The following is a 26,018-nucleotide window of genomic DNA, read 5'->3' on the forward strand; positions in this document are numbered from 1 at the left end:
CCACGTAACACCATTTCTAATATAAACCACTGGTAAAAACATCTTGGATGGGAAATGACTTGAAAATTATGGGAACTTTCTTCTTCTATTTCCATGCAAATCTTCTGCTTGCTGCTGATCAGATTTTTACATGCCTGAGTACATTATCACATTCATATGCCTTAAGAAATACTTCATGCACACTTTACACTCCTTACTGAACGTATAGACTGTGGATCACAAATGTCAGAGAAGACTTATCTCACTAAAGTTGACTTTAAAATTTTCTGGCATTAAAGTTTTTTCTGTTTATTTTTCTTGAAAATGCATTTTTCTCTCCTTAAAGAGTCAAAGATTTTCTTTAGGAAGAAGGTATTGTGCAGAAAATAAAAATTCCTGAAGTTAAGCTTCATGCTGGTAGAATTATTTTAAAGAACAAGACAGTAATGACTGCTTCCTAAAAATATATTTCCATTAAATAGGAACTACTAATAAAAATTGCTCTACTTTTCAACTAAACATTAGGATTTCAGTACAGCTGGCTACAAGTATGAACTGGAATCATGGAAAACAGTATTTTCAGCTGATTGAGTAGTTAAGCAAATGTAGTGGCTTTAAGACAGTTGTAATGGCAAATTTTCTCTGCGTAAATACTGGCTCACAAATGTAATATTAGTTTTGAACCTATGAAGACCCTGAGGAGCAGTGAAGCCTAAAAAAATTAATTCCCTTACAAGAAGAGCTGTTAAGTGACCAGTCACTCACCAATTAAAACAAAATTGATCAGACCATCTTGCAGTGGGAATACAATTTGAGATATTAAATTGATAAAGTTACAAAATCCTGTATTGGAAGATAAAAGAAGACACAAAAGGAAGCTTGAATTTTTTTTTAAATTATTTATTTTTAATTGTTTCCCAGAATCACTTTTGTTGAAAACAGTAACTCACAATTATTTCAAAGGGACTAGAATTTCACCCATTTTCCTGCTTCACACCTTTTTATTTGATTAGCTGTTAGAAAAGTTGCTTCCAGAGAGTGAACAAAGTAATTCATAAACAGGAAAAAGTAGTCTGAAACTCTATTAATAACCAACTTATTTTTATTAGAGCAAATACAGTTGTGAAAACTGTACATTGTACATTTTGGGTCAAGAATTATAAATAGAGAAACTCATAGATAAAGAGTTCATTCTTTGACAGCAAGAAACTTTAAATAGACAAAATGACATTTTTAAGTACATTGGCAGGCTTCATTGTGCTGTCCAAAATGTAGTGTACAGTATAACAACCAATTATAAATAGCCTTTCATGTAAAATACAGCTGTGCACATTTTAGAAAAATACCAACAATTTGTTTGAGCTTTGTTTTTAAAAAAGCTTATAAATCATACATATTTATAAATGGTACTAACATGCTTACTTAAATTTATAAACATTTTTCATAAGCTTTGTTACCCATTATTTCCAGAGCATAAAGTATTTTAAATAAACATTTAATAGGAATTAAATATGTCAGTTACAAAATTACCTCTCCATGTACGGAGACAGGGGGTGACTGAACGGTGGGATGGAACATTTCATCCATTAATTCAAGGCTTACACAGTAACTTTTAAAATTTTGTTCTTAATTAAAAATCACTTTCCTAAATTTAAAACACAATTTAAACTTTGTAGTTTTTTTTTTTTTAAATAAATATACAAGTTTTATTTTCATTTGCTCTCTTTCTGCTTTCTTCTTTATCCACACTGGTCAATACACAGGATTCTCAACATATTTCTGTAAAAAACACCACGGTGTTACTTGCCCTGCTCGGAGCTGCTTCGCTGCACAATATTTAGTCCATACCTACGGTGCTTTACTATGCTGCATCAAAAAATAGCTAATATATTTTGTAAGAATGTTGCCCATTAAACCATGCAAAAACTTAGAAAGTTTACAAACAGGTTCAAAAACTATACTGTATGAAAAGTTTTCTAACAGAGATAAAATAAACCATAATACAAGCCCTTTGCTTTTCGCAGCTTTAAATTAAAATGTTTGCTTGCCAAATGATCACACCACATACCTTCAATAAATAAGCATGCATTTGATTAATATAGGGTACAATAATTACAGTATAATGGCACAAAAAAAGAAACGTGATCACATCGTTTGAACGAAGGGCTATGAAACTACTTAAGACAAACTTTCCAAATGAAAAATTTTGAGGCTTTTTTAATGCTGAGGTAAAATTATAAATGGACTTTAAAGACACTGAAGGCATCAAGTTGATAAACAATCACTTAACATTTTAAAATGCTCTACCTGAATGTATTCAACAGAAATCTAGCATTTTAAAATTATGATTTATGAGCATTAGCTAGCTTAACTGTCCTTGGCATTAATGTGCACCCAGACAAGACTTTATTTTAACTGCTGTCAAAATACCTCAGTGTTGAAACATACTAATTCAAATCACCAATCACCACAGCACCAGAATTAAGAAAAAAATAAAAAAAAGTCAACATGCAAACCCTGTATATCACCCTTCTTGGCTTATTTTGATATTCTATCTCCTGTTTAGAATGTGCTTATACCAATGTAAGATTCTTATTTTTTTATTATGAAAAATTTTCCTTGGTATTGGCGTAAGTATTTGAGCATTTTAAGGAAGATACCAGTACCTTTAAGTTTTGCAGTAATGGTGTATCATTTACTGAACCTTAATGCAAAATGACTCTTCAGGTTTAAGAAAATGAATTTAAGAATTTTATCCTTGGACTAGGAAAATATATTTGATTTTCTGCTTCTGCTGCTAGGCAGAACTGGTAGCTTTCTCCAGCTTGGACTAAACACTACTTATGGCTATACATCAAATTTCATAAACAACAAATGAACAGAATCATGCACAGGCAAATGAAATTCGATCTCCCAGAACACTGCAGGAGATGTTAAAAGCAGCAGGTAATGGAATAAGACTGGTGACTGATGTTGCTAACTATTTCTTCTAATGAGATAGGAGTGAACGCTGGAATCACTTCCACAGCAACAGAATCCTCTGACCACATTCCTCTGGCAGTCGTTTTCCCATCTCCCCACTAAAAACATCAGACGGTAAAATAGTAAGGCAGCTGTTAACTTCCATCAACAAAAAGTGCAGCTCCGTACATTTCCAGTTTAGTCACACTCTGCTGGAACAGATGGAGAAGCCAACGCACTTCACTGGCAGGGCTGCTTCAGCAGATTATTTTGTTTGTTTTCCAACATGGCTGCTTGCTTCAGCTTTCAGAGGACCCCAAAGCCACGAGCCACCAGCAGAGAAACTGATCTGGGCCCCTGGCTGAATTTTCCAAGTTTCATCTCTCTTGCGTCCCATCCTAATTCCAAGCCTCCTTCCCTGTGTCTGAGTATGACAGGTGCCATTTAAAAGGCTGATGACACAACTGCAGAGAACTGTGGGCTAACACCACTAGTTGTCATGACTTCACTGAAGGGTCAAAACAGTTACAATATTAAATAACTATGTTGAATCACATTCAGGCATAGCTAAAGTGGGGAACATTAAAAGTATGTGAAGAAATTAAATCTTTATCATTTAAGGTGGGATGGATATGGTGAATTTAATACGAAAACAAGACCTTTCTTACCTTTCCTAATTCCAATCAAGTTAGAAAATGGACAAAAAGAATGGCTAAACCAATATTCAACAGCATTACCAGGGCGATCATGACTGAGTTAGGGCCCTGAAAATAAAATAGGGATAACAGAATTAATGCAACCTCCAACATATGCACAGCAACAAACAAGACCCAACTTCACAATTTCTATAGGTTTTGACCTTGTGCTGAAGGAAACAGACCCTGCTGCTGAAACACAGCCACTATCCTTGATATTCAGGTGAGATAAGTAACATCTGTGTGAAAATGAGCTGGATGAATACAGGAGAGAGTATATTATTCACTGTTCTTAATCACACTGAGATAAAGCCATCTGACAAATATGACTGCATAAACAAATGAAAACAAACCCATCAACACAAAAACAATGTCAGCCTAAAATAAAGCAAAACAAAGAATGTGAACTACTTTAGGGAAGCCAGAGTGCTGCTCTACATTCTTACAGTGGGTTCCTTCTCCAGTTCCAGCCCATTTCAAAACAAACATAACAAAGATGCTTAAGAATACACTTTTTTGATAACCCAAGTGGAAAAGAAAATTTACTTACCATTGCACTAACAAACCTGTTTCCATCACAGATTAAAATCCATTTTACAGCTGCTAAATTAAACTTGTTTTGATTTACTTGACACTTATCTTACAGACCTCTGTACTGAAGAAATGAAAAGTCAAAAAACTCCTTCCATTCCCAGCTAGAGCTAAAATTGGTCAGAAAATTTACATCATTACAAATTTAGTCTTTCTGTAAAGCCAGAGAAGAGTTTTTAATTCTTTTTAGCAATTTTGGATATTTTTTTTTTTAAATGGATACTTTCTAATTATCAACTTGAAAAAATGTCCCAACAGATGAAAATTCTCAGTTCTGTTCTGCTCTTAATATACTTGATTTATTACAACATAATTTTACAAAGATTTGTATACTCTTTTATTTCAGGGTTGCACTGTAAGCAGAAACAGAGAAACTTTTCATTCAGACAATACTTTCCTAAATCAAAGATCACGAAACCCACCAGAAAATGTGTGCAGAAAACTATCTTCTGAGCTACACAAGAATCACTGGCTTGCATAAGATGGTATGTATTTCATCAGAAATGATATATTGTTTTCCACATGAGGCATGCCTTGCAGAAGTTCATTATGCTTCATGACAACATAATGCTAACATTAGCTATAATTTCTGGAATGCAAAGGTGTAAGAACTTGCTATTAGTAATTTGCTGCAACAGTGTAACTGGGAAGCCATGGAATAGTACTTGTGTCATTATTATATCACATGCTTTCCTGAAACAGTCTCGTTAAACACCTTCTACCAGAACACACCTTTACACAGTAGATCAGACGGCAAGCCAGAACAAAACACATTATGTCAGGTACTGCTTAAATCCCTGGTGAGTCTAAATCCCATCAGTGCCTCTATCCATAGCAGCCATCAAGCTCACTTAGCACCAACTCAGAGGTGTCTGTTCACATGCTGAGAACTAGGTGTTCAAGTTCAAACAATGATTGAGATTATCAGAATGCCAATTAAATGCTGCCACAGGGGTAATGGTATTGGCAGTAGCACCCACATTTTGCTTAATGGCAGAATGTCTAAAATATTCACTAGGAAATTGAAGACCAGGTTTAATGGCACCTTGGTCAAAGTGATTTTGAATAACAAGCTCCCACTTACCAGCGGTACATTTCAACCATCAGGTCACAGAACAGAAGTGGAACCATATTGCTTCCTCCTTAGTGGAAGTGACTCACCATGTGCCAAAGCCTACCAGACACTCGGGGGCAGAGAACAGGCATAAAAGGAAAGCACAGCTCCAGATATGGTTACCACAGCATTGTGAGCAGCCTTGCTCTCTACAGGAAGTGTGATTTGATTACACTATTAATTTCCACTAAGATGTGGGTTTCTTTCTGGTGTTAGGCACTGGAACAGGCTGCCCAGAGAAGCTGTGGATGCCCCATTGCTGGAAGTGTTGGATGGGGTTTTGAGCAACTCGGGTCTAGTGGAAGATGTCTCTGCCCATGGCATGGGGATTGGAACTAGATGGTCTTTAAATGTGCCTTCAACTCCAAACATTCTATGGTTCCATAATCCTATGATTCTAATAGGGACTGCCCATGTGATTCAAATCAGGGTAATGGTTCCTTTATAGGCTGAAATCCCACCTGAAGATTTTGCAGTTATACTGCCCCAGGAATTGCAAGGAACTGTAAAAATCATTGCCAAGTACCATTAAAATTCTTTGGGATTTGGCCATCTAGTACTTTGCATATCTGAAAATAACATGTATGAAAATCACATTCATTTTTTCAACTAAAAAAAAATGGAACCTATGGTGTCTTCACAGGAGCCAAGAACTTGTTCATTACCTGAAATACATCATGGAACAGCATCCTGGTAGCTGCAAGACAGATTTTTGCTGATTGCAGCTCTAACGGCAGCTTGGTATCATTAGTGCACAGTCTCATGGAATTAAGCTTGTTGGAGGGGAAGGGGACCTCTCTTTTGATGCATCTGTCAGTCAGGTTAGGTATAACAATCTCACCACAGCAACATTAGATAAATTAGGCTGAAAACCCCAGGGCTACACTCTGAATCAAGTCTCATTTACAAAGACAGAAGCAAGTGACACCTTAAGAACTGGGCTGTTGATTTTACATCAAGATCATAGAAAAATATGTTATTTCTTTATGATAATGAGTCTGTGCTTTATAAAAAGAAGTAAAGCTCATATTCTTCGATCTGCTATTTGTATTGTGTTTCACATTCTGACAACTACACCTTTCAGCCCAAAGCAGGATTTCCTGATAAACTAAAAAAATGATCAAACAACATTTATGAACACACTGTTATTATGCAATGAACTACTGCCTGTTTTGTAGACACCTACTAAATGAGCATTTAATGCTTTAAGGCAAATACCACAAGTAAGACTTTAGTGTCCTGCAAGGGCTTAAAATAGCAAAAGCCAAAATTAGTTTGAACAGTCCAAGAGTGATTAGAACAGGTGCACTAAAGAAGCTGTAGTAGAAAACCTTCAGTCCTGCTTAAATTTACCCTTTCAGCTTCTCGTAAGTTAGAAATTTATATAGTTGAAAACACAACCATATGATTAGCTTCCATTTGGGGAAGAAAGAAAGTTATTTTCCTAAAATGTAGTGCCAGGAAGTAAAAAGACTAGGCTTGTAATTCCATTGCATTAGGAATGTCCATTAAATTTAGCATAAAGTTCTTGCTCAGAGGTTTTATTTAGGAACAGGCAAATACTGTTCTATTTTTCTAACATCATGGTATTTACAGCCCTTACTAAATGAATGTTAAGTGAACAAAAAGATGAGAATTGAACAAAAATATGGGAGTAGAATCCCTGGGTAACATTCAGGTAAAAGCCAGGCTAAACACTGTGTGTTTAAAAATTTTTACCTGCCAAATGAAAAAAGTTACAGTTTAGTAAAACACTTGTGCCTGAGCTTTTACTTGTTCTAGGGCAGCACATGGACACATATTAAGCAAAAAAAAAGGGTATTCATAAATGTACACTACAATAGTGTTTTGTGAAATTCAATCCTATTTTTCACTCAAATCCAAGAGAACCTCCAATCAGCTCATACTCAAGGTGGGACAGCAGCCTGCAAGCTGAGACTGGGGCTAGAGGCTGCTAACGACCAGTTAGAAACAACAGTACTGGTTTGTGGTCAAGTGTCTCTGAACACTTCACACTGTGGGAAATGTAAGGTAATGTAAAGGAGCGTGATTCTTAGTGAAAGAGGGGTGATTTATCTCTCATAAATGACAGGTAATGCCTGCAAACAGCTATTTTTGAGCAGCTGATGAACTCACAATTTGTCATTGCGCTTTACATATGATTTAACCTTGATAAAACTGTGACTCTTTCTTATGAGTTCTGGAATGATTTCAAACTTTGTTTTTTTGAACAACAGGGAGTAAGTACGCAGAGAAACACACTTATATGTGTGGCATAAGAACTATGTGCCGATATTTTTCAAGTATAATGCCAGAAATGGGGATATCTAGAGAATCAAGACTGTTTCTATATCTTTTTGCACTCAAAAGACATTCTTAAGGATGTAACACATTCACAGAAAGTACAAAATATGAATTTGATTACTAAAACAACTACTACAAGCTTTGCAAATAAAGCTGTTTAAAGTTCTTAATCCAAATTAAAGTTGATTTTCATTCAGGTATGAGAAATGGCTTTGATTTAGACACATGGAAGGAAGAATTAAAAATCTTCCCTTCGGGATCTGTGTTCTTAATGCCTTATCACTGAAAACCTGGAAAAAGTACAGCACAACTTTATACAGCACTGTTAGATAATCTAATGAAAAGTGCTCAATAAATGTTAATAGATTCATTTTTTGCATTCCAAAACCATGTTTTATCATTCTCTTTTCATGAGAATTCTTTTCTCTTTATATTCCTTAACAAATATATTTTAGAACTTTTATGGAGGATCTAAGGCAGACTTACTTTCAAGGCATAACAAAATCATTTGTCAGAATGACTAAAAAGCAACGGCAGTTTCTTACTAAAATAAAATAATTCCCCAATGCAATTCTAGAATTCTGAAGTCTCTCAACATTCAGAAGCACCTGGGATAAGGAGAAGTACATTAATTAGGAAAAGGGAGAATGGATTTAAACTAAAAGAGAGTAAGTTTAGATTGAATATTAGGAAGAAATTCTTTACTGTGATGGTGGTGAGGCACTGGCACAGGCTGCCCAGAGAAGCTGTGAATGCCTCATCCCTGAAAATGTTCAAGACTATGCTGGATGGCTCTGAGCAACCTGGTCTAGTGGAAGGTGTCCCTGCCCATGGCAGGAGAGTTGAAACTAGATGATCTTTTAAGGTCCCTTCCAACCCAAACCATTCTATCATTCTATTAATCTGGCTGCTCCTCACTAACTGCACTCTTATCTTAGTCACTCCAACACGCTGTTGAGCTCGGTCCTGGAGCACTGCAGAACAGGCTACTGTTTTTCTGAAGCTGAAAGGTGATACTAAAAGTTAAAAGTCTCCAGGCAAAGTTAATAGTCATTCTGTACTGTTTCTCCCTCAGACTGCTAGGCCAATAAGCTTCTTCTCTTTTTTGCTTTAATTAGTTTAGCATTTTTACTCTCAGCATTTTGAAGAAATAAGCATGTAGGAAATTTAGCCTGTAAGGGCAAATTTATAGACACATAGAAGACATCTCTGAAAAACACCCACACACATTACATACATCTTAAGGTACTGATATAGTAAAACGAATTCCTAAAATCTACCTTCCTTCCATATTGGAATGCTGGTAATAAGAATAATGCAATTAGGGTGCTCCAAATGAAGTAGATGGACCTGGAGTAGAGCTCCCAGATAACCTGCAATATCGGTGAACAAACAGTAGCTAATGCACAATATCTCATCACTTTTACACCTTTTGTGATAACAGGCTGTAGGTTCATGGTCCTTAGCCTGATTATTCTAGAAGGTCAATAAACTGCTGTTCAGGTACCCTACTTGTTAAGATGAAGCCTCCCTCAGCTCCAAAACATTATCTGGAATGAAGGAAAAATAAGGACTATTTCTAGTCACTTATTTTCACCAGAGATGAAAAACAATTCCAATTCAGCCTAAAATTTGTACATGCTCACTCAACATTTACAAGCCTGTCAGCTTTGTGCTACCCTACATAGGAGTCATATCTGTGAGATTTGAAAGGTTAAAGGGCTGATATCAGCTGTAATACAGATTTTCAGATTAAAAAACCTCTGTGAACATCTACTCTGATCCGCACTAAACAGAATAAAAGCTTCCTGCAGAACTAGAGAATATCATCTTGACAAAATGCTCATTATCAAACTTTTCAGTGATGGCTCCAAAACCCCAGCATCTGGAAACTGATGGCACATTTAATTAAGATCATTAAAATCAACTTGAAACAAGATTTTTATCTGAATCTTTCTAGCTGTTGGATCTTCTCACACATTTGCTTGTTAGCCTGGGAAACTGTTTTATAAAGCACACTTACAGAAAGTGATTTAATATGTCAGGGTTTTTTTACCTTGAATCTTTCACTGTAAGATATGTTTTAATCACTCTGGCAGCTCTTTGTGGGACTTCCCCTCAAGGTTTTTTTTTTTTCATTTTAAATCCCTGATTTACGGACACTCTATTTTATCCTGGAAGTGGTTGCACCCGTGCCAAAAGCAGACAGAACAGACTCCCATGTACTCTTGCTTAATCTTTTCTGTTGATAAATCTAAGGATTATATTAACATCTCTGAACAACAGCAGCAGACTGGGAGCTCATGTTCAGTTGCCCCTCTTGCTCCTGATCCACCAACCTTTTCCAGTTCTGATCCTGTGTGGCCAGGCTCTGTTAACTGTCTTTCGCATACAATATTATATTTTGCTGTGCTGCCCATGGATAATTATACTTGCAGCCTTCTTAGCAGTTGATTTGCATCAGCTTGTATTTGCCTTCATTGTAGACCACTCTCCTGGTCTCTGTGTCTTCTATAAACTTCATGGGCAATATTCTTATGTTCTCTTGTATGTCATTAATAAGAATGTGAATAGAGTAACAGAATTAATGTAAGAATGACCTCACCAGAATAATATCAAATAACTAATGGTTTTCTAATTCTTGAGAACCATCAGTCAGTTTTAAAAAATTCTTGTAATGTGACATTTAGCCTTTGCATTACTCTGGTTTCCTTGTCAGAATACATCACCATGTAAAAGCAAATTAAGTGACCTTCTTGACTGAGGATGATTCTTCTGTCACACCTGAAGATGTCAAACTTGTTTGACAAAACCATTTACAATTCATGTTAGTTGGAAATTCCTCCCCCTCTTTAATTCTAAATTCTTTACTAATGAAGTCTGGAGTCAGTTATTCAAGTGTTTTGCCTGCAATCTATACTAGGCTATCTGGATCTCTTTAAATAGGTCATTCTGTTTATCCCCTCAATAATAACACACTATTTGTTTTGTAGAGTACCACCAAAAATGACTCAAAGAAACAATGCTTATAAAAGAGAAATATTATGACAATTATCTCGACCTCTTCATTTACTAAAGATTAATTTTAGGATCTACAACTAATGCTTTCCCGAGTTTCTCTTGGCCCAAAAATCACAGAATTATCATCATAGATTCTGAATTTCATACCCTGGCTTTTTCTTCTACCATGGAATAGAAATGGTACTAGTCATCACTCCTTTTCCGCATAGCTATTGATAATTTTATTGTTTTTAAATAATAATGAAATTAAGATTCACACTGATCCGAAAGGGTAGTTTTAAAACTCCATTTCCTGATGAAAAGTAAAATTTTTCACATCACTGTAAAACGTAAGCATTTTTAGATGTATGCATTTTAAAACAGTATGCATTTTGGTTCAAATTCCCTGTTTGTAGAGGCCACAATCAACATGGAGAAGAAGCTGAAACTGGGAGGTTGTCTGGACTGGCTCAGACCACAGGCCAGCATCCTGTCTCCAACAGTAGTCAAAAGCAGACCTTTGGGGAAGAGCGTGTGTCTAACTCCAAGTACTGCCCAATTATCTACAGAAGTGCAACACTGTAGGACTTCTTTTTCTGAGTGGGAATATATACATATATATGTACATGTATAACTGCAGGTATGTATGTACACACATGTAAACCACACCTGTTTGTTTATACATACACACCCTAATACACACAGTAGCATGCTTTTGTGTTTATGGATAGGGTCTCATGGTCTCATGGTTCAGAAGTCTGTCAGTATCTGCCTATCAGCTGTCCCCTCCCAGTTTACAAAACAGATAATTTAAAGGACTGGAATATTTTTTCCTAACTCCAGTCGGGTGTAGTGGGTTTTAGCTAGCAGACCGCATCCAGATGAAGATTTGACAGAAGTAAGCTTTTCCTGTGCTTAGGTTGCAAAGCTCAGCACTTGGAGGCAAAAGGGCAGTGAAAGTGAAAAGGTTTCTTGCAGTACTTACCGAGCTGTTTCCTACTTCTTTCTCCATTGCTGAATGTGACTCATTATTAGCTGGGTTCTTTGGTGCAGCAAATTCTGGTTTCTTAATTTTTATTTCAGGTTTGTTTTCTTTGGCATCTGGCTTACCCCCAGATCTAGCAGGACTTGGCTTCTGAGAGGGTGGTACCCGTGCAAGTGTTGATGGTGAAGGGTTGGCATATTCATCTTCTTCCCTGAGCTCCTGTGGAAGCGCTGTTGGATTCGTTTTTACATAATAGCCATGGTAGTGACCATGCAGCTCCCCATTCTCTGTGCTGCTGGGATTGTGCTGGGCTGAAAACTTTGGCTGGTGTTTCCCAGCTAGCTCTTCCTTCACTGGTGCTTTTGAATATAAGGGCTTGTTAGTTGTGGGTGTTATATTCTCAGTGGCTAAAAGCTTTTGTTCTTGACTGAGTCTTGCCCCAGAAGTGGAGCTTTGCTTTTTCAGTTGTTTTGAAGGAGAAGTCTCAGAAGAAAGAGGAGGACTAATCCTTGGACTTGCTTCTGGGGTTCGAGGGGGTGTAGTACCTTTTCGATAAAAGTGAGGTGACTCTTTTGGGGTGGGTGGTTTCTCCTGACCTTTTTCTTCAGATTTTTCTTTTGCATCCATTCCTTCTTGAAATTTTTGTTTGATATAATCAGGGCCTGAAAAATAGTGTGAGAAATATTAAGATCAAAACAAAATTCACAGTAAAACTATTACATTGGGATGTCAGACTGCACTGCCTTTGTGAAATGCAGGCAAGGGTGTATATTACCAAAAATTCATTGACATTCATAGTGATTTACTCCAAATTGCTCAGTCACTGGAGTTACTGTAGTTTTTTGATAATTGTTGGGACTACTTATTAACTTGGCTCGGTTACTCTACATCTTCAGCTTTTCAAAGGGCCACAGGATGTAAATTGTTCCTGAGTGAAGTCTGAGTGACTGAAGACTGACTAAGCTTACCTCATCTATCATTCCTTTTCTGAGAGGAATATTTTGAGGTATGTTTTGCTTAATTACCCTAATTGATTTAACTTCTTATGATCAGAATACCTGTTTGATATGTAGGTAATTAACCATCAAAATGAAATGTCTCTTCTGTTCTTATAAGCTACAGGAAAAAGTGCTTGAATCGCTTTTTTTCCCTTTGGGTGAATGTCAGCTTGTCTGATATACACATATATGCACCTTGAACTCTCACATGCTGGCTTTGTCTTCCAGATCAAATAATTTCCATAGGAAAACCCAGGTTAAGCACTCTAGTCAGTAATACAACTCCTACTTAGAAGGCAGAAATACAAATTCTCTTACAGTCACCAGGAAAATACTCACAGAGCAGCAAGTATTTAGAACATCCTCTACCTAAATTGTACCTGAACACCCATGTGCACATTCACTACTACGACTCACTTATCAGAGTGCACGTCTATACAGCTGTTAACATAAACACAAACTGGCCGACATGCTCTGCTCCAAGTTTTGGTTGTCAGATTTAATTGTTTAATGGTAAGACCTGAGCAAACACTGTTGAAGAAACAAAATTGCTGTAAATCTGTACGTATTGCAGGCAGGGTTTTCTGTTTTACTTCCTAGAGGTCACATTTCAGATTCCAGGATCAGTTTCCCATAGAAGTCAGAAGCTGGAGAGCTCTGTGAACAAAGAACTGCCAACAAACTTTCGGTATTTTCAAAAATGGCTTCTGAAAAATATATTGCAACTATTTCTCCACTTCTATCCTTGCTAGTACCACAACTTTCCTTTGATTTTTTTATTCTTCTCTAAGTGAGCCTTATCTGTGCTTTATGTCATAGAGAAATTCTGTGCCCAGGGAAGAATGTCTGCACACATTTTTCTGCTTCTGAGTTTAAAGGAGGCTGTAACTGTGCTAGGCAGATACAGTGTTTTTACAGATGCCAGAAGCATATGCATCACTACCCAGTGCGAAGATGAGAGGAAGGAAGAGCAGCATGAAGCTTTTGGAAGTTACTGAGTCATCTGGTAAGTAAGCACTGCTAAGAAGAATTACTCGGCATGCAAGGTCTTTTGAGCAGGAAAATCACAACATTTTTGGCATCTCTGAAAACCAGGGGTGGAAACAGGGAGCTCTTAAGAAAGAAGGCTAGACACAGACAAGCCAGGATTTGTTCTCAAATGACATTTGAGGAGGAAGTTTTGAGGAGTTAAGCCTGCACAGAGGGAGAGAACTAGAGGCTTGATTCACAGCTTTTTATAATCTTCCTGGTAAAAGGGAAAGGCAGCACAACACAAATTAAGAGTTTCCATATATAAAGTTACAGGTATGATCGCCATTCAAAAAATTCTCCATCACGTCGGGGATTTCCTTCCATCTTTGCTGAGATACATAAGCTGATGCTGAGGGGTTTAACATGCACAAACTTTCATGCATAAACTTTCTTTTTCATATCCTTTCACATTAGATATAATTACAGGTGTAAAGAGAAAAGGATAGCTAAAAGAGCTCTGACTAATCTTTAAGCCCAAGCACGGAGCTGTCAAATTGCAATGATTAATTATTATGGACAAATCCACATTCACATTAGCTTGCTCTTTACAACTGCTGTGGTTAAAACATCCAATTGGAATATTATCTCTTCAGTCTTAAAATGCTGCTTTAACTCTGAAAATTCACATACTGTGACAGCTCTGCACTGCCTTATATATGTAGAGATTTGACTTTTACTAATATCTGACAGCACTTGACAAACTGAAGACACTTTCAGAAGGAAAACATCAGAAAATCACATCAGAAATGACCTCAGGAATGCCATCCCTCTCCATCCTTTCCTACAATCAACTAAAAGCCTCCCAAAGTTGGTCAGAGAAAATCCCGTCTTCTCAAGAGACCTCTAAACTCTGTCGGAATTTTTGAAAAAAGAAGGGAGCCCATGGTCTCAGCTGCCCATGTCTCCCCAAGAGACTGGGGGAGCGAAAAGTAAAAAACTTAAAGCAAAACAAAAATATAATCTGGAGCTTCCCAAAGAAGTTAAGTTTCAACAGGCTAACATTACCACATTTTTACTGGATATTTGGCAATATTGGAAGCTATGTGACACTGAGATCCACCAGAGAATGCTGCATCCAAGTAACATCTGAGGGTGTCTGACCAGACATTCAGTCATTGCCTTAACACAGCACAGCAGCCCTCCCTCCCACCCCCAGTACATCACATATGGATATTAGAGATACATCCCTTGCCTCAAATCTTGTCAGGCAAGTCTTTCCAACACTGAAATTCTTGGCTCTATGCTCAAGTTAGCTTTGGAGATTGTCCAAATACTTTTAAAACATCTGTTCGCTGTATCCAATACAATCGGATTATGCACTGACTCCAAGCAGCAAGCAGCAAGAACTCAACTCCCACTCCCTTCTGAGGACTAAGAGCTGCCAGGATTTACCTTGTCCCCTTTGTTTAAGACACTATCTAACACTACAGACATATGTAAGAGAGTCCTTCTTCAGAGCAATCTACAGCACAGGTTTAAAGAAACAAGGGCCAAGGGAATTTGGAAAGAGAGTCACTAACATCTCTTCTTGTAAGATTTCTTAGCTGGCTGATATCTTAATGAGGAAGAGAATAGAACTTGAGGGTGGGAAGAAGGTAAAGGGGGACTATCTGACCAGGAAATAAACACAGAGCTCTGGTTTGCTTCAGTTTGCAGTTCAATCAACCAGTAGATCTAGACATGATACATGTGAGTGCCTATGGAGAATCTGGTCTGGAAAGCAGAACCAAGAAATGTTATCTAACCAAGTAAAGGTAAGATGAACCTGTGTGTTTCTTATGGTGACATGCTGGCTGTGCTACCATCGGTTCAAAATTGATGCACCTTTACTTGATAAAGGTCAGCCATGGGGTGGTTTTGGCTTGCACACCTGTTGTGATGCCAGCAACTGGATGGCACCATAAAAGTGTGAGTTAGGCAGTATTCAGAGGGAACAGCCTCTGGAAGCCAAAGGACTGTGTGGATGAGTGCAAGGTATGCACACAGAGTCTCATACAGTCCGATGGTTTGCTTGAACAGCATTTCACTGATGGCTGTGGGGTGAGGGAAGCTTTGATTCGGTTGAAGACACACACTCATGGTTGTTCTAAATCTACAATTTCTTGTGAAGTTCTTGTTTAATATATCCTTCCTCCTGGAAGGGCTCCAGTTAGTGATGTGACAGCACAGCCAGCCCTGTAAATGAGAAGAGAAGGATGCCCTGGTTCTGCCACAGCATTTTTAAAGAGGTGACAGCCACATGCTTTCCCCCATGGCCTAGTGAGGCACACATATCGGTAGCACAGGGCTGTTGCAGGATTGTGGCTCAAGGAGCATCTGAAAATGTCATCTTGCAGGACACTGTAAATGCAGCCACTGTTTCCCAAGAAGACTAAGAAGAGACCTCACGCCTCATCAGATTAGAATGAAATGTGAAGCTTGAGAGGGATGGCAGAATATATCTAGGATACTGAGGGACAAGGCATACATGCAATTTCATCAGTGATTTTATAAATATCTTACCATTCTTACAATTCAGGAAAAATAAGCATTTCATATTACAATTTTATTAGTCTGTTGAAAGCAAAAAAAAGATTATAACACCACTAATGCGGGCTCCAGAACATAATCTTTTAAGAATATAATATTTAAAGTACTGTTGATGCTGAGTGATGTGATTCAATTTCAAGGTGTATTAGAAGTACTTATTAGATAAACATATGCTAATTTCTGCTTTTTAAACTAAAGTACACTTTATGTGATGTAACCTATCTTCAGTACTACATAGAGAGTTAACAAATAGACAGGGCTATAAAGAGTAATCCATAAGGAAAATAAGAAACAACATTATAATTCTGTCATTATGAGAAGATTTATGTTGTGCTTATAGATAAATTCCAAACTTGAAGCACATATTTCACTGCCTAATTTTGTTTACATGTATGAACTGTTAGTGGAAGCATGCTCCACTTTCACTGTACTGTTTAACAACTGTCTGTGGGGTAATGGAGACACAATCAAAGTTACTTGCTCAACCAGAACACTGCAGTCTATATGCAAACCTTCCAAGATTAGAGGCCCCTTTTTACTCAACTACTGAACACTTCTACAAAAACAGGAGAGAATTTCTGATTTGAAAAGTTCACAATCTGTAAATAGAATACTAAAGGTCATACCAATAGCTCATTTTAGTGATGGGGAAGCTAACCCAAAAGGAAATTATGACCCAAAGCACATGTTTCATCCAAATAACCTTTCTGAATTTAGTGCTCACCTGTCAATAAAGTACCAACATGCCTAAAGCTTTGGTAAATCTTTGGCAAAGCTAAACATGCAGAGAAACCTTTGTCAAAACTAGGAATGGAATGTAAGTCTCCTGAATAATCAAAACCCCACACAGCACTTTGGCCACAAGTTTGTTGCCTACCATAAATGCCATCTTGCTGAAAAAGCCGAGAGCCGATCTAACAAAACAAAATTCAAAGAGGAAACAGTAAATGATGAGTAAGTTTCTTACTTCAGATTATACCCTAAGACAAATCCAGAGCATGATATGGTTGAAGCAAAAGCTTAAGACTTTTATATTTAAATGAACTGTACAAAAAAAGGAAAATGTATACTTTAGTGTTGGTAGAGCAGGTTGATATATGCTGTTCATGAAATAAGCCAGTGAAAACCATTTTGTTTATCTTCTGATATTTTTCTAATGTGTCACTGTTAGCAACAATATGTATGCTCTCACAATAAGATTTCTTTGCTATTCTGATGAACTTAATAAAACTTTGGAAAGCCAAGCGATCGATCAGAAGATAAATTAATATAGGATCTTTCTTCCTTATGTTAGGATTTTTCAGGACAGGACATCCAGTTTAGAAGAATTCCTCAGGATGATAACAGTAGGTGAAGGAAATATAAATAATCAATTATCAACCTCTTAAAATAAGTGATTCAGTGAGTCATTATGGAAGTGCAAATAAATATATTCAGTAAATTTTAGAAAGATATGGCTTATTATTATTTCTTCATTGTGGAGATGAGAAGGAATGGGGAAGAACTATAATTAATATCATTAGTACTTCCTCTGTTTTGTTCTTAATTTTCTGATGGTTCTACTGGTAACAGGGAACAAAAAATCCCTCTTAAGTGCTAGGCTGCTGGCTTGGAATTCAGCCCAACTGAATGGAGGGCTGTGCAATGCTACGTGCAAAATGTGTTGATGAACTCGCTGGAGGCAGAGATATGGTTACAGTTTTAGTAATGTTTGGCACACTGAACTGGGACTGAACAGGACTGGAAATTAATGGCTAAGGATTATTTCTACAGAGAAATTAAAGGATAAAAGGCAAGGTACTTACAGAGCCATAGGACTCTGAGAGAACACTTCTGCCTGACTTAGGTATGAGTAGAATAGAACAGGACATTTCAGTTGAAAGGGACTTAGAACAATCATCTCGTCCAAGTCACTGACTAATTTAGGTGTGAACAAAAGTTAAAGCCCATTATTAAGGGCATTGTCCAAATGCCTCCAGAACACTGACAGGCCCGCCCGGGGCATCAACCACCTCTCTAGAAAAGCCTGTTCCAGTGTTTGACCACCCTCCTGGTAGAGAAAGACTTCCTAATGGTATTTTAAGAGGTTATCACCCCAGGTGTCTGCACTACCCTTCTGATGGATGCAGTGATCCAGCAACAGGGAATGGAATAGTGCAGCTCCTTCATGGTTGGGTCAATGTGCAGCAAGGTAAGAAATATCTTATTCCTAGTGATGCATATGTAAGTTATTTAATAATTCCTTAATTCAGAAACACATATGTAGGCCTGTCTGCCCTGTTTCAGCTGCATCTGAAGTTGGATGCCAGCTGCAATAATGGCTTTCTTTAACTGTACTTGAGAACGCTTTACAGAAGAAAACCCCACATTATCTAAGGCTTAAAAATAAAGCATGTCACAAAAGAGAAAAAAGAATTGAAATGGAAGGGATTGTTGACACTGCTTTGTGAGATGTAGAAGAAATCCAAGTCTGGATGGCTGATTTAACTTTCAGCCTCTGATGGCAACTGCATTTTGGTGAGGTATGATCAGTATTTTAAATGTTATTAAGCAGCTTCCCTAGCTAGGAGCAAATAAAAATATTTCCTGGATCATTTTTAAAATTCTATTTGGTTGCCTTAAAATCCCTTTTTTCTTTTTTTTCCGAGGCTTAGTACCACCAGCATGGAAGTACCATGGCTGCCTAGGAAAGAAAACTACAGTGTAAACAAGAGGGACAGGAGTGCATTTTTTTGCATAACCCAAAAAACACTCCAAAATATAATGTTTATTATTTAGAATCTTTTGTTAACTTTTAATTGCAAATCCTAATTTCCTATGTTCCCTCCTTGAAAAAACCTTCCCTCTGCTGAAGTTTTCTCCAGCTTACACTTTCAGGGCTTCTCAATCTGTTAGCATTGCTGCTTCCTTAAGTAGTATTCCTGGTAGTCTTCCTTCTCTTGCTGGACTGGAAGAAAGACTGAAGCTAGCACGTGCCAACAGCTACTCACTAAATCCACGAATGTCATGGAGATTGATGCCTACATGTGTATGGAACTGTTCTGACTTGATCTGGCAGCCTGCTGTCTTTGAAACCATGTACTACCAACATGACTGAAAAATATGACAGAGATAGAATATAATGTGGTATTTTACTATTGCCACAACCTGACAAAGCCACATCATCATTCAGCGATGCAAAAGTTAGAATACACCTATCTCCCTGAGTCCTCCTAGGACTAATTTTAAAAGGTAGCATCACTGGAAACAAGTGGGTTTCAAAGCAGCTTTAAATGCAACCTACACTTCTTGCTAAGTAAAGACCTACAGAAAGTATTCACTGGTAGAAATTGCTTATTAAGTGTCTTGTTCAGAAGAACCCTAAACACATAAATTTTTGCATATCAAGGTTGCTACTGTCTTTATACCTGCTCAGGAAACAGTTTTGTGCAGTATCCTAAACAACTTCTGCATAGTTTTGCTAGAATATGTACCTACCATCTTTAAAATATCTGCCAATGCTTTATTTTCCTGACTTTGACGTCAATGAAAGTGACTCAGCCTTCTCAAAACCCCCATCAAATGCTTCCTGACACAGACTAGACCGAGATCAAAAGGCTTGAGTTACTTATTTACTAGCCCCATATGCAGAGACACACACACACTTTGGCCAAATCCAAGGCTAGTTTTTATGCCTCTGTGTTTATTCTGCTGTGATATTTACACAGCACAACACAGTTCTTGGTGTGACCTGTGTGACTACTTTAGTGCTAGTGTCTCTGCATTTTGCACAGGTATTTGCAGAAAAGCGTATGACACCATGTTATCTCACAATGCTTTTTGAAAATATCAAAACATCTACTCAAGCACACTCGAGTTGCCAGCAACAGCAATAGCAACAGAAAAGGAAATGGACTTCAGCCAAACAATTCACACCACAGGCAACGTCACAAACTTGTGAGTCTAGCAGCAGGATGACGAAACAGATATTAATGCAATTTCTACCAGCAAGAAAGCCAGACTGCCTCCTCTCTCCCTGTCAGTTCCTCCAAATCTGGAATTCATTTGAGTTACCCTACCATTAACACACCTGCATGCAGAACCTAAACAGTATTTTTGTAATTTGCATTTTTGTATTATCCAATAACTAAAGAATCATTAAGGATAAAAGAATTCCTAAAAATAACATTTTCTTCCTCTAAAGGTTTATAAATGCATCATTATAGAGCAGACATATACACACTGAAAGATCTGAAGTCAGGAAATACTAAACCAATGAATCTCAAAAACTTCCTGGAGTCAGCACCAAGAACAATGAATTTATTCTGACTATAAATCCAACCTCTGCTCCATTTCTGTTACTGCTTTAGCAGGTGACTGAAGTAGCTGTGGTATTTCCAAAACAGGGCAACATTTCCTAACTGTATCTGCATAGTAGTATATAAGCCTTTATACTTCTGGATTCAACACCACCATAAAAATCTAGCAAATTTATCCTACATGGTAGAGGGCACTCTGAGTGCTGCATAACTACCTCTAACACCTCACTGGGACATCTGCTTATATACATAGAAATTGCTTGTGACCAGCAATCTTCATTATGGCTTGCCTTACTTACCCTACCTTTCTGTTGATGAATACTGACAGAACTTCAAAAAAATATCTGTCAAGATTACACGGTGATGCATATGACTCCTGTATCTAGGACAAGCTTCATTTTTCCAGGGTAGATAATATACACACATTGTATTTAATGTGAATGATCCCAGCTAAATAAAACATGCATTATAATCTACTTGAACACTTCTAAGCCTGCAGGCTGCTTAACAGGCAATAACTGAGAAGGTAAATTTTTAGCTTTTTCACAGAAAACCTAGAGACTACTGTACTTCATCCAAACTGCACTGGGGCAGCTGTTAACCGCGAAAGTAGTGTTCTTTAAGCTCCTAAAGCATGGGTAGAAGTGAAAGGCTGTAATCCAAGTCTCATTGCAACTGCATATTCTCTGAGAAGATGAATTTTAAATATACAGAGAGACTTTTAATGTGGCATAATAGCTGTCTTTACTCAGTAGAATTCACACTTTTTTACATTTTTCCCAGTGTGTCCACATCTTTCTGACATGATCATCCCCAAAGTTCTACACAGTATTTCAGACTCAGTGTCACTGGGATCATGCAGAGTAGGAACCATTCTCCATGACGTCCTTCTATATATACAGCCTGGAAGGCTATGAGCTACTTCTCTTATCACATTTCAAGTGCATGGCTATCATCCTGCTCCATGGGAGTTTGGCACCCGACCTCAACAGGAGCAGGTTCATGTCTGCTCTCCAACTAGCCAAGTCTGTCTTAAGAACTGTTTTTTAGTAAATTCAATAACCAAGTGAAATTTTTCTCCAAGTCCTTCTAACTTTTGCCTCTATTAAAATCCATATTTTGTAAAGAAACAGTGCCTGTTTTTCTCAGAACACCCTTCTGTTCTTCCACTACAGAAAAAAGAAGAGCCTAGGATATGCACTCAGGGCTTGGGTTGATGATGTCAGCAGTTCTTATGCCTATGGAATATGTTCCAGTAAGGCTCAATACTGAGAAGACAGAAAATACATGTGTCACCAAACAACCAACACTACTTTTGAATATACAGGCATAAATATAGACAGGCAAAATAACATGGAAATAACTAGACAGTTTCAGACTCCACTGATTCTACAGATCTAGAGATGCATTACTGCCTTTACTTAAAACTCCAGATATTTCTAAGGTATTAATGATTATATGATAATGTCAGATTTAATTTTTTTAGAAGTCTCCTTTATCCCCTTGTATTTATAGAAAAAACACTTGAAATTAGGAACTTTGAAAGATGCAAAATCAGGAGTAAAATAAAGAGACTTGAAATTTACTGCTTTTGAAATATATGGCTTTATGAATTTTCTTGGAGGGTTGAGGGTTAATCCAGGATTTTTCAAAAACAGTACTCATTAAGCTGCACCACTTTCAGCAAAATTAATTTCTTGTATCTAGCATTGAAATTAATTATAAAGTGTAAGAGCCTGAAGTGACTGCTGCACTGCAAATGGCAGAACTGGAGAAATACAACAATCAATTTAATTCTGGAAAAACTAGGGTATGTGAGCTGCTTGGTCTTTCATCCATATATCTGGCCTCTTTCCAATATGCTCTTGATCTTTTGTATGTTAAGAGAAACCCCACTCATCATGCAACTTACCATTCTGACCTCCCACAGTGTCATTTCTGCCCTTTCACATCAGTGCTCTAAGTTTTCATTTCTAAAGTCTAAATTTGCAATATCCATTTACTGGTCCTCTTCTCCAAATCTATCCAATACTCTTCAGTTTGGCAACTGCCTCTGACAAAATACTTTCTGCTCTTCATCTGATACTTTTTGAGGAGCTTCTGCAATTTTCTTAGTCACATTTCAGTATCAGTACTCCACTCTCACCCTCCTTTGACACAGATGACCATTCTCCTCTTTTGGAACAATTCTCCTCTGTTAACATCTATGATTTATCTCTTTAATTCACCTGTATTTTTCTTCCATTTTTAAATTATACTTTCAAGGAAAATAACCTCCGATTATTCTGTTCTTGGTCTCTCTACCTTTCTTTTACAATCTTCATCCTGTTTAATTTCACCATACAAAAACTATCAATTCCATGCCAGCTGTGTTTCAGTTCCAGGTTTTACTCCTGTTCAGACGATGATCTGAGTGAATAACTACTACTGAACTAATAGGCAGAAATCTTCATCTTCTCCAAATTCTCCGCATGGTCTTCTACATCATACTCTACATTACTTAGCTCTATAACATGAATTGCATTTTTCTTTTTTGGATATCTCCCTAGAGTCTCTCTACTTTCAAGTAAGTCTTAAATTTTGCAGCCTTTCTTGGAATAAAAGGCCATGTATATTAGCCATCTATTTATGTGGCCTTGACAAACACAGAATGCAACTGCAAAGATTATTTTTCTCTAATGGTCCACATCACATGTTAAAAGTGTAACAGGAGAAACCTAACCTTTTAAACATGATTTAAACCTCCACTAGTATAATAAAATCCTTTCAAAATAGATCACCATACTCCACTGAAAATTAGCACTGTAAGGCAAGTTCTCAGTTCTTTGTTAACTGAATTTCAACATGGAACAAATATTTATGACGCAGTTATAAATAGGATTTATAATGGAAATTTTGACACTGTGATAATACTCCCATGTGATAGACCCTACTTCATCTTGTCCTTGGCTGGACACCATGACAGACCAATATAGAAATTCATTGGAGCAGGCCAACAGTGTCCTGGAAGGCATGATTCTTTTTCGGAGCAAATGAATGATTTTTAACAGGAGAAAGGAAGCACTGACCTCCTTCTCTCAGACTATACCTGTAATTAACACTTCCATAGTGCCAGATTAGATACGTACACCTAGGCTAGAATTTGAGAAGTTACTTCAAGGTAGCAAACACAACTGAGACAGCACTGAAGTTAGTCCAGGCTTCTGACTAGTTTCATAGTAAGATCCTGCAGCCTTTACTAAGCAACCATGAATTTCATCTGGATGCAAATTAACTAGCTCACTACTTAATGCAAGTTTGTGAAAATTACAGTGATTGTAACAGCTTTATCTCTCTGCAGGAAACTGGTTCTCTGTTATTAGTTTTAAAAGTTAATTTGCTCAAAACTAATTAGGCATGTTTTTTCCTAAGCATATCATTTGATTATGTGACTCAAAAGTATCTTGGAGAGATTGAGAAAGCATCCTGAAGAATCAAGGCTACGCCCTTGCACAGTCTCTTTGCTTTGCTTTCTCCCAAGCATGCTCTCCTGTCCCAGATGCATTACAGGAACACTGTGGAGTGGGTTGAGCCAGCAGGTGTGTTTGGCAGTGTGGCAGGATGGACGCAGACTCCCAGCAAGCTGGAGGGTCCTCACACTGGGCAAGAGGAAAGATGTGGAAAGGTGGGGGAATCTGTACCTAGGGCTTGGTGAGACAGGTCATAAATCTGGAAGTCAAGTTGTGAAGACTGGTATAACAAGAGCTCTAAAAAGAAAGGGGAGAACAAGAATAAAGCTTGAAACTGACACCTTTTCTTCTAATGCACCTTATTTCTTTGATTATTGGATATAACAAAAGTGCATTTGGGTAAGTCTGTAGGCTCTTGCTTCTCCAGAGTTCTGTAGAAAGAGGATAGAAGCAATAAACTGTAGAGAAAAAAATGGCATAGCAAGAAACCCAGTAACAGATCTGTGAGGCTGATGAAGTCCTATGTAGAATAAATTCAGAAAATGAACAGGCTCTTGTATCACTAAGAATAACGAGCGAGCTTCTGTATGCTTTAAGGCACAAACTGATGGCATGGCTGGTAACTCTAATCAGGCAAAATGCTCATTGTAATTGGCCTTTTATATAAAACTATCTGGTCCGGCCCGCATGCATTTAGCCAGGACATTGCAGTTAATTAGCATCAGCCAGAAATCTCTCTTTCCTGTCCATTTGGAGTTTGCATTTTGAGAACTCGAGGAGGTGGTGATGGCAGAGAGGAGAAAGATGGGAAGGATTTTTTTTTTTCTTAAGCTACAGACATCTACCACTGGTCAAAAGAGAATGTAAACCACAGTTGCTCTTTAAGGCATTAGAGGCCATTACAAATTGCCTTGTAATAGACTTAAAATGCTTATTTATGAAACTAGTAATGTTCAGCATGTTAATACTGGTACTTTAACAAATGTTATAAAAAAAATACTAGTAAAACCTGCCAAATTCTTATCATTAGAAAGTCTTTGCTCATATATTTCACCTAAAAAATTCCGCCCATCTCTAAATTTAGACAACTTTAATTTATACACTGCTACTTGATTTCTCTCACGCCTTGTTTAGGAGGTCAAGGCTGGATGAATGGTATTGGTGACCCATGTATGTTCATCTGGCAGCTGGCTGGCCTGACAAATAATCTGCCAGAAAACAAATTAGATCTGAATTTCCAGACCTTAACTGCTCTGTGGTAAAGTGCCCAGACTGCTCTTACCCTGCAGCAAAGTAGTTTTACCCTTCTTTTATTTAATCAAATGTTATTCATTCAAACTGAATGAAAGAGCAGTATCCATTTGCTGCAGGATATATATGCACACAGACAATCATGGCTTAGCTGTCCAGTCTGTGCAAGTCCATACTTCGGTTTACCTCCGGACAGTGTGTTTACAAGGCCACATTCTAAAGATGGTCTGTGGAATTTAGAATGAATGTGTCAGTCAAAGCATCCACTAATCTTGTGCAAGACTAGAACAATATTCCCCCTTTTTACTGAGTGTCAAAAACCTTTCTTTTCTGTTACACCTTCGATACAGTATTCCCATCAGTCATTTGTTCTTCTCTAGGTTTTTACAAGAGACACAAAACAACACTTATTTTTTTCTCTAAGCAAAAGCAAATCTCAAACTGTCCCTGGATGACTCCCTTGAATGAGGCTATGACTCAGGTTTCATTTGTTTCCTGTCCTGGTATGCTCTCTTTTGACACATCCACAAGTTTAGTGATGCCTGGAGGAAACAAACAGGTCAGAGCTGGGATTTCTCAAAATCTGTTCTATTTGTTGATAAAAAGACCTGTAAAGTATGGCCGCTGTAAAGAGTACAACATTTGTTAAATCTACAAAATGTACAGCCTTGTGGGTAGGACCCTGCAAAGATACACATCCTCATAATTATTAATCACTAGCCAAGTATCTGCTACAGCAAAAATAGAGGCAGAGTCTTGCCTGCAAATAGCATGAACAAACTCAGGGAAAACAGCTCCCTGCAACCTTTCAGGTCCTTATACAATGGCTCTG

At 37.5% G+C, this 26,018-nt stretch overlaps 1 protein-coding gene across 4 annotated transcripts in view; it reads right to left on the minus strand.

Moving 5' to 3' along the window:
• Nucleotides 1–1,059: 1,059 nt before the first annotated feature.
• Nucleotides 1,060–26,018, minus strand: part of JPH1 (junctophilin 1) — an 83,575-nt gene continuing 58,616 nt past the window's right edge. The window contains exons 4-6 of one of the 4 annotated variants that reach the window (XM_032127769.1): nt 11,630–12,291; nt 3,609–3,704; nt 1,060–1,758 (exon numbers count right to left, since the gene is read on the minus strand). In XM_032127769.1, the coding sequence (XP_031983660.1) occupies nt 3,624–3,704; nt 11,630–12,291 (743 nt within the window). In that variant the 3' untranslated portion in view covers nt 1,060–1,758; nt 3,609–3,623. Of the gene's footprint in view, nt 3,508–3,608; nt 3,705–11,629; nt 12,292–26,018 lie in introns of all 4 variants that reach the window. The other 3 variants (XM_032127760.1, XM_032127741.1, XM_032127750.1) reach the window with 3 other exon arrangements.

The sequence above is a fragment of the Corvus moneduloides genome, chromosome 1 (assembly GCF_009650955.1).
Source record: "Corvus moneduloides isolate bCorMon1 chromosome 1, bCorMon1.pri, whole genome shotgun sequence".
In the NCBI taxonomy this organism is placed as follows: domain Eukaryota; kingdom Metazoa; phylum Chordata; class Aves; order Passeriformes; family Corvidae; genus Corvus; species Corvus moneduloides.